This window comes from Cebus imitator, unplaced genomic scaffold, assembly GCF_001604975.1.
Source record: "Cebus imitator isolate Cc_AM_T3 unplaced genomic scaffold, Cebus_imitator-1.0 Scaffold39, whole genome shotgun sequence".
NCBI classification, from domain to species: Eukaryota; Metazoa; Chordata; class Mammalia; order Primates; family Cebidae; genus Cebus; species Cebus imitator.
In genome coordinates, this window is record NW_016107354.1 from 10,444,394 (window position 1) to 10,454,556 (window position 10,163).

The window sequence follows — 10,163 nt, forward strand, 5'->3', positions numbered from 1 at the left end:
TTGAGACAGGGTCTTGCTCTGTCTTTCAAACTGGAGTGCAGTGACACAATCTTGGCTCACTGCAACCCCTGCCTCCCGGGTTCAAGCAATTCTCCTGCCTTAGCCTCCTGAGTAACTGGGATTACAGTATGCACTACCACGCCCAGCTAATTTTTGTATTTTTAGTAGAGACGGGGTTTCACCATTTTGGCCAGGCTGGTCTTGAACTCTTGACCTTGTGATCTGCCAGCCTAAGCCTCCCAAAGTGCTGGGATTATAAGTGTGAGCCACCTCACCCAGCCTATTGAGCTTCTTTATGCCATGGTGGTCTCAGGGATTTCTCACATGGTGCCCAGCTTCTCCCAGAATAAACTCTCTAAAGACCAAGGTGAAAGTGCCAATATTTCTTATAACCTAGTCTTCGAAACTGGATCATCATTTCTTCTACAGTCTAAAGGTTATACAGGCCTAGGCCAGGTTTATTGTAGAGGCAGATAATACAAAGACATGAATACCAGGAGGCATGATTCATTAGGTAGAAAGGCATCTTTGGAGACCAGCTATTGTAGTAAGACTTTGTGATATAATTTTCTGCTTGAAAATACTCACCTCCAGCCAGACTTGATGGCTTATGCCTGTAATCCCAGCACTTTGGGAGGCTGAGGCAGGCAGATCACCTGAGGTCAGGAGTTCAAGACCAGGCAGGGCAACATGGCGAAATTCTGTGTCCACTAAAACTACAAAAATTAGCTGGGCATGGTGGTGCATGCCTGTAATCCCAGCTACTCGGGAGCCTGAGGCAAGAGAATCGCTTGAACCTGGGAGGCAGAGGTTGCAGTGAGCCGATATCGTGCCAATGCACTCCAGCCTGGGTGACAGACTGAGACTCCATCTAAAAAAAATAGTAAAAAATAGTAAAAAAACAAAAACAAAACAGAACAATACAAAAAACTCATCTCCAACATATCATAATGGGAAGTTACTAACCTACTAGGTTAGTGGATTTCCATGACTGGAAAACATTAGGAATCAGAGGATTCCTTTAAGTGGGTGAAAATCTACTCTCCATAACTTCTATCCAGTGGCTTTACTTCTTTCCTCTGGAGGGTAAGAGGGTAAGATTAATTACTTTCACAATATAGCATTGTGGTTGAAAGGTCAAAATCTGCAGTCAGGTGGACTTGGGTTTAAATCCTGAGATTTTACCTAATAGTGAAGTTCAGGGTTCCTTGTATTCTTCTCCCTTATTGGGTTCTAGTAAGAGCTGGGTTGGAGAACATCACTTTTGATTATGAAGTCAAAGTGAAGGTTCTTACTTCTTCCTGCAAATTTTTTTTTCTCCTCATCATTCCCACTGCAACATAATGAAAGACAATTACAGGCACATCACCAGCCCTGGAGAAATGTGGAACATTTTGCCTAGTGCCTTGTGCTGAACTGTCATTCCTTTTCTTTGTAACATTAGCTGGAACACACTGTCAGAATAGTAACACTTGTTACCTATCTGATCCTGGTTTCTAGATAATAAAACCGGGAGCCTAGGCATTTGTGTTGAAGCTTTATGTATTTATTCTTTGGTGGTGATGGGAATGGATAGAGGAGGGGGAAAGGTATAGTCCTAGGAATGCATGAGTGAGGCACAGATGAAAGTATGGAAGGAAAGGCAGGAGAGCAAGTACAAGACAGTGCATATCAGAAAAACCAGGACCCCACAACAAAGCACAGCTGGCTTTGTGAGGCGTCTCCTAAGAAGCTGACAGAAACCACTGTGTCTCAGAAAAGACCATTTTCACAAGTGCTCTTACCTACATGATTTCATTTTCTTTTCATCACATCCCTGGGGAAAAGACAGGAATGTATCTTAAAGATTGAAAAGAACAAGGCATTTAGAGACTTGTAGAAGCACTCAAGAAAATACTAATAAAAGAAGAGCTTGAATCTTGTTCTTTATGGAGGGCTGGGAAGGAAACGCATTCCCTATATTCTGTCTCTCATTGGCCAGACTGTACCCTGAAGGTTAGCTTCCTTGAACCTCCCTATTTTGATTCCCATTCTTGCTCTCCTGGCTGCTACTAGGAATGCCAGAGATTTCATGAGTCCAGGCAGTCTGGTGGATGTGCAGGTGTGGTGGTCTCTCTGCATCAGTGGATACTGGGTGTAGAGGCTCTCCACTCAGTGGCAGGGGCAGGGATGGTGTGATAGCAGGGCTTTATGATCTCTTGATCAACAAGGAAGCTCCCAGGGCTGGAAGTAGGGGAGCAGGTGGGGTGGTCAATAATCTATAGCTGGCACATTCTCACACAGGGATGTTGTGTGGATTAAATGAGATAAAACACATGGACAGCTTAGTACAGTGCTTAGCACAAAGACCATCCTCAATAAATGTGAGCTATTTTTATTATTCCACGTGACCATGCATGTCCTCCATGAATTTAGGACAGATACATGCTCTCTGAACGTTGTTTTACTTCTAGGAAGGGCAAATGGTTGGACTCTAAAATCCTTGCTTTGTCTTTGATCCCAGGAAAATCTGGGATGATTAAAGGCAATTTTGCTCACTCTGGTGATAGGGCATGGATTTGAATGCCAGCTTATTTAGTTAGCACTTACTACTGTTACTGGCACACTGCAGCTGCTCTGCACACTTGGGTTCATCTTTTACTGTTTTTTTTTTTTAATTATAATTTAGAAAGAAATTGGGGCAGACAGATTATTCTCTTGCACAAGTAGTGAATGTGTGTGTACGTGTATGTGAGTGCATGTGAATAATTCTGTGTAAAATGTTATTAATTTTTCCATTTATTGTGTTTCTATAGTTATTTACTGAATAGTTACTTTGTATACAAGAAACAGTTATTGACAATAATTTTTAGTAATTTTTGAGCACTTACTATTTTCTAGGCACAATTTAAAGCATTTAAAACATATTTGTCTCATTTAAATCTCATAATAATTCTGTGTAGAAGGTAATACTCTAATGTGCAAATCGAGGCACAGAAGAACAAAGCCACATAGGTAGTGAGTGAGCCAGCTGGGATCAGAACCTGCGTGGTTCGGCCCTACAACCTCCTCTCTTAGCCTTTCTACTGCCACTCCTGACATTGTTAGACTGACTTGGAAATAATTCTAATTTCTGAATTTTAGAGAGGTAGATGGAAAAGGATTGACTGAGCACTTTTCAGTCTATCTGAGAATATCCAATTGGTCAAGCTATGGCCCATTGGTTCCTTTGATAAAGGTAGCATGTATAAAACGGCATGGAAGAGCTTTGGGACTATTTAATGGGTATTGTCAGCAGAGAGTGAGGGTAATGGGTACAGGATCAAAGGGCCACTGGTTTCTCCCAGGCAGCTTTTCTCAAGATTTAAGCCCTAATGCTCTATGGAGTCTGTTGTATGCAATAAATTAAGCTTTCTCTTAGGCATGTAAAATAATATTATGAAAATATTATCCTTGGGAGGATTGAGGAAATAATTGATAAAATAATTTTTGACCTTCTGTCATTCAGATGAAGATTGTCAGTTGACAAAAGGATGCCTGGAGATCCATCCATTTTCATTTTCCTGGGATCATTTTAAAGCTTCAGCAATACCAATCAGGCAAAAAACAAGCTCTTGTTTCAAATATTTTCACCAAGTATTTCCAGGAGTTAACATAATTTTTAAAAAAATCAACATGAATAAACTTTCCTAACAGTCTTATTAATTTTGCCCAATTATTGCTTTTCTGCAAAATTTCTTTATCCTAGCAACAATTTTTGACTTGAAGTTGTGAGTTTTGTATGTTGCTGGAAATTCAGGTTAGTGCACGATGATTAGTACAGAGCTTGTAAGTGTATATATTTGACCAATGAGATATATACACTCATTGTATATATGAGTGTCTCCAATGTATAGACAGCCACTCTAAATGAGAAAGAAAAAAGGAATTGTATTTTTGCACCAACACAGAACTCCAGGGGTTGTAAAATTACATACCATAATCAGAAGGATTAAAAAATGTTAATTATCAGGTACTTCTTACTAGAGATGGTTTTGAAAATAAAGTTATAAAATGTTTGTGCCTAATTATGTAGCTGGACTAAATGGATTTGGTGACACTTATGCAACGGTAATCACAGTTCACATTATTTTCAAATTCATGTAAAAAGGTTTGTCTCCATTTAAATATTTGAGATTATGATCTTACTCATTAAATATGTTAAAGGTTGATTAGAATTGTTGACTGGTTTAATCAGTGAAGCAAGCCTTTTTTTTTTTTTAATAAAAAGAGAAGCTTTTGTGATTATTTTTAAAAAGGCTTCTGTGGCATTTAAAACATTTTGTTTTTATAAAAACAAATCTATACTTACACGTTTGGAATATAGAGGGAAAAATATAAGGAAGAAAATGGGAATCACTCCAGAATCTCACCACCTAGAGATAATCTCTTTTAACAGTTTGATTTTTGACAGCAACAGTGAAATTTATTTTAATTGTCTTAGTTTGGATTCTCCCAGAAGGAGACTCTGAGCTAAGGATTTTAGTACAAGTGATTTATTAAGGTAGTGCCCCCAGGAGAAACCAGTGAGGGTATGGGAGACGCCAGATGGAGAAGGGGAAGAAACTGAACAGAGGTGAAATTTTCTGGCGCATGCATTCTACGCTAGAGATTGTCTTTCCTCGAGGTAAAGAATATCCCGCACAATTTAGTCATTGACTTTGGGTCACAGGCATGGGAATTGTAGAACTTCGTGTACATTCTGGCTCTCTGCATGGACAAAATGGCTCCAGTGCCCAAGGACAGCGCTCTAAGGGTGACAGGTGAGCCAGTTGCAGCAAAGCATTGAGAAACCTAGAGGTGTGCACATAGAACTGACAAAGGGATTCAACAGTGTCAGCCACTCTTATTTATGCCAGGAGGCAGTAGATCATCAATAAATATATTAATATTGAAGGACAGACTTAGAGGCAATATTGGTAAGTAATTCAGCATTGTGTTTTCCTCTACATTTAGCTGCCGATAGTGAGGTTACTAACTTCCATTGATTTGTAATAACTGGTTTGATTTCCTGTTGTGGAAGGCAAGGCACATGAGGTAGGGAGACTTGCCTTAGGACTGGAGCTAATTTTTGAGGTTCGAGGCCACCCATCATGATCTGGATTGAGGAGTAAAAATGAAGTGCAGTTGCAAAGTGGGGCAAAGAGTGAGTAGCAGCATCAATTCTTAGATCTTGGGGACAATTCTAAGAAGAAAAGTAAGAATTCCCTTGGGAATAAAGATCAAAGGCGAAGATAAGACAAAACCAAGAATGCCAGAGGCTGGACTGTCTAGACCCAAAATTCTAAGAAAAGAGAGGAAGCCATGGTGCAAATAGTCCAAAAGATGAGACGTTGGAAATTTATATTTGACATATGCAATTGTTACTGTTCCCATTTCTGATATAGTGGGAGTTCTTGCCAAACCAGAGAACTGTGGAACCACTGGGATGACAGTCTTTTGAAAATGGAAAATACACTTCTTAACTGTACACCTCCACCTTATTCTTCTACCTATGTTGGGAACTACCTTTTGGCCTTAAATGAGACACCTCTTCCTCCTCTTGCTTCTTGGTTGACTTATGCATCCCTTTAAAAATGGGAGAGAAAAAGTAAATGTTTTAGATAAAATAAGAGACTTTCACTATTAAAAAAAAATGATAATAAAATATTTTTTTAAAATTGGCATCAAACAAAATACAGATGCTAGTAATGTCAACAAAAAAGACCTTGGATGAAGTAAGGTCATAAAGATTCACCTTATGAATATCTTACACGTTATCGTAAGTGGTTTTATTTATATCTAGGGAAAATCTCATGTTCATCTAACTCGTCCCCTTTCAGTTCATTTCTGCCTACACGCCTTGGCTTTTGTCTGTTCTCTTTGCCAGGATAGCGTCGTCTTCCTTTATTCCACTAATCAAGTTCCTCCAAATGTGGCATCTTCATAATTCCTCCCGACTTGAACAGAATTAATTATTATTCTAAGACACATTATAGTACCTTTATTCAAGCACATTTTTTAGACTTACTGTTCTTTATGTATTATGGTTTCTAGTTTCTAAGACTTTATTTCCCTCTCCATCCAAACTGAGAACTCATAAATAGTAAGGAAGATATGTTCTCTGTCATTGGGTTCACAATGCCTGTTATCCAGGGGTGGGCCAGAACTGGCTCACATAAGCTCAATTATACATAACTTCCCGACGTTGCTTTCAGTGATGTAATGTTAATAGCTCAAAATCAGCCATCACTATTTACATCACAGAAATTAGGAAATGTTATAAATTAGGCCTTACCTGCCCAACAGTCAGTTGTTAAACCTTTATCAGTTCATTACTGTTAGAATCCTTCTGCTCCATAGAAGATACTTCAGAACTGTTGAACTTTAGGCTTTTAGGATTTAGAAAGGGAAATTTACCTTATATTCCAGGGGTCTCATTAATTTAATTTGTGGCATTATTGTTTTTAGTGGAACCCCTGGGAGTATTAATTATTATATATTGTTATCACTGCAGGCTACTAACAAAGAACATTATAAATTTGTACCATTGACTAAAAACGTGAACATCTTTTTCTTTCCCTAATATTTGGCTTCCAGAGTGGAGTTTTAGTAAAAATTACAGAAATGTGTCCTCCTTTGAACTGCTCAGAAAAGGATCATATTCTTCCTGAGAATCAGTGCTGCAGTGTCTGTAGAGGTAAGTAAGCTTGGTGGTGGGCCATACTCGGGGTGAAGCTGGGGGTGGCCTTGGGGGGCATGAGGGTTTGATGAACAGTGTGATGATAATAACATGGGACCAAAACTCTGTGCTGCTACTTAAAAAGTTGCATATCCTATTTACCTCTCTCGTAGTCTCCTCAATTGTAAAATGAGGATAATAATAGTATCTACTTGATAAGACTGCTGTGAAGATTAAATGGGATAATGCATAAGCACCTACCGTTATGCCTAGCATGTGACCAATGTTCAATAAATGATAGTTTCTATAATAATGCTAATGATAGTTCTTATAATAATAACCATTATCATCATTATTACATTTTTCTCATGAGTGAGATTGGGAAGTGTTCTCTTCAGCTTCATCTATTGGACCAGCTCCCATACTCTGGTAGAGAATGATGTATGGGGAATCCTTACTGATAGGTTAGATTTATGTGCAACTTTTTTACTATCTACAAGGATGCGTCAGATAAATAAGACTTGGTTGCTAATTATTGGGAAGAAATGGATTTGCTTCATCTTCCTGGATTTTCCTTCATCCTTAAATTTATTCTTTATTTAAATTTTTATTTATTATCATTATTAGTTTAGAGATAGAGTCTTGCTCAGTCTCTCAGGCCAGAGTGCAGTGGTGTGATCATAGCTCACTGTAACCTTGAACTCCTGGGCTCAAGCAGTCCTCCTGCCTAAGCTTCCCAAGTAGCTGGGATTACAGGCATGCACCATCATACCCAACTAATTATGTATATGTGTGTGTGTGTGTGTGTGTGTGTGTGTGTGTATGTGTGTGTGTGTGTGTGTGTGTGTGTGTATGTGTGTGTGTGTGTGTGTGTGTATGTGTATATGTGTGTGTGTGTGTGTGTGTGTGTGTGTGTATATATATATGTGTGTGTGTGTGTGTATATATATATGAGACTAGGTCTTGCTGTGTTGCCCAGGCTGGCCTTGAACTCCTGGCCTCAAGCAGTTCTCCTGTTTTGGCCTCCCAAGGTGTTGGAAGTATAGGCATGAGCCACCATACCCAGCCTATTTTTATTTTTCAATTGTTATATAAAGTTGTGCATATTTTGGGTGTACATGTGATCTTTTGACACATGTATGCAATGTGTAATAATCAAATCAGGATAATTGAGATATCCATCACCTTAAATTAATCTTTGTGTTGGGAACATTACAATTCTTCTCTTTTGAAAAAGAAAATAATTTATTGCTAACTCTAATTACCTATTGTACTATCCAATAAATTTCTTTTATATAACTTTTTTTTTTTTTTTGAGACGGAGTTTCGCTCTTGTTATCCAGGCTGGAGTGCAATGGCGCAATCTCGGCTCACCGCAACCTCCACCTCCTGGGCTCAGGCAATTCTCCTGCCTCAGGCTCCTGAGTAGCTGGGATTACAGGCACGCGCCACCATGCCCAGCTAATTTTTTGTGTTTTTAGTAGAGACGGGGTTTCACCACGTTGACCAGGATAGTCTCGATCTCTTGACCTCGTGATTCACCCGCCTCGGCCTCCCAAAGTGCTGGGATTACAGGCTTGAGCCACCGCGCCCGGCTATATAACTATTTTTGTACCCATTAACTAAATTCTCTTTATATTCCCTACCCCTTTCCCTTCATAGCCTCTTAAATTTATTCTTATGTCTTAACACCCAGCTCAAGTATCGCTTCCTCTCTGCAGCTTCTTACCTAAGCAGAATTAGATGAATTAGGAGAACCTATGATTTGTTCAAAATCTTTAAAAAAAATCCAGTTCAAGTCATAGGTATTATTTTAAAACTATACCTACCCTAAATACTTTACATTCTGAAATACCCAGTAAATGGTATCTTCTTATCTGAGCTTTGAAGCTTCCAGAGTTAAGGAGGTCCCAGCAGCATAGCAGTTTAGATCAAGTAACCTCATATTTTTCTTTTTTTCTATCTTTTCTGTAGCATTGGGGTGGCAAAAATTCTTTATAAAGGGCTTTGCCGATAAGGGGTTTCTGTTACAACTAACCGAAGAAAGTTAGCAAGAAAGCAACACAGATCATAAGTATATGAATGGGTGTGACTATGCTGTAATGAAACTTTATTTACGAAAACAGGTGGCAGCCTGTAATTGTTGGCCCCTTCCTTAGCACCTTCTGATATATGAAAATGTTGTATATTTCATCATTGCATGTTTTCAGCTTAAGATTTCTGTGATTGGTCATGAGAGCTCTGGGCTTTGGTAAAATTCTTAGGAAAAATTAGTATGTTGATAGCCAGAAATGGCCCCTAGAATTAGTGGTAGGCTAACTATTACATCAGAATATCTTCCCTGGTTTATCTGCTTTTCATGGCTATCAGTATATTTGTAGCTGGTATGCTTTAGAAATACCTAAAGATTGATTGGAATTTTTAGAGTGATGCATTTATTGGTAACCAATAGAATGGTTAGGTAGGTCTTATAATTTAATGCAAAATCCATCACTTGCTGTTTGTTGAGGTACCAAATGAGACTCAGTTTATGTAAATCCATTCTGATTTGTGGTTTCATTAGAGCAGAATCATTGATTAGGCCACAGAAATTCAGGAGGGATTTCATTGCTTTGACCCGATTTACAATAGAACAGGTGCCACTGCTTCTGTTAGCACTTGTCTGGAATGTGTCCTTTACCAATGAAGATGCTGAGAGATGTGACATCCCACTGACAAGAAGCAGACATACAGGGTTCCCATTGCTAGCAAGCAGTGGCATTTACCAAACCTGACTTAGCTTTGAGAGAAGAGTGGGAGGCAGGAGGGAGACTTCATAGGTTTGATTTTAGGCAGGGCCCATCTGTGAAATCAAGGGCTTTCTTTTTCATACCCAGTTCCTTCTCAGCCAGGAAACAGCCAGCTCCTTTGTTTGGAAGCTAATGGTTTTCTTCAGAGGTATGTGTGCATGAGAAAGTTATTTTATGCTCTTTGACTACTCTACATTTTGACAGGAACTAGAGCATATCTTCAGAAAAGAGATGGTGGAGAGGGTCTTTTCGAGGGAGGCAGGTGAATTAACCATTTGGATGTCTTCAATACTACTCCCATCTCAGAATCAGACTCTGAAGTAAAGGAGGCAGCCTTGTAGACTGAGGCCCTTTTCAGAAACATCTACTGTCATGACCTTCTTCCTTCTTGTTGACCCATAGCAGAGAGAATCCTAGAACATCCAGCCCACTTGTCCACATGCTTGGGCCTGCTCTGCCCATTAGGCAATCAGGAAATGAAAGACATATTCATCTGGATAGTGGGATATCTCTTTTTCATGAAATCCTACAATTTATTTATTTTTTTATTTTTTATTTTTTTTCCCATTTATTTATTTTATTGTATTTTAGGTTTTGGGGTACATGTGAAGAACATGCAAAATTGTTGCATAGGAACACACCTGGCAGTGTGATTTGCTGCCTTCCTCCCCATCACCTACATCTGGCATTTCCCC

General features: G+C 39.1%; 1 protein-coding gene across 3 annotated transcripts in view; it reads left to right on the forward strand.

The window, feature by feature from the left end:
- NELL1 (neural EGFL like 1) overlaps window positions 1-10,163 on the forward strand; it is an 888,103-nt gene that overhangs the window by 243,607 nt on the left and 634,333 nt on the right. For all 3 annotated transcript variants that reach the window (XM_017525920.2, XM_017525921.2, XM_037737557.1), the window contains one exon: window positions 6,598-6,697. In XM_017525920.2, coding sequence (XP_017381409.1) covers window positions 6,598-6,697 — 100 coding nt within the window. The remainder of the gene's footprint in view (window positions 1-6,597; window positions 6,698-10,163) is intronic.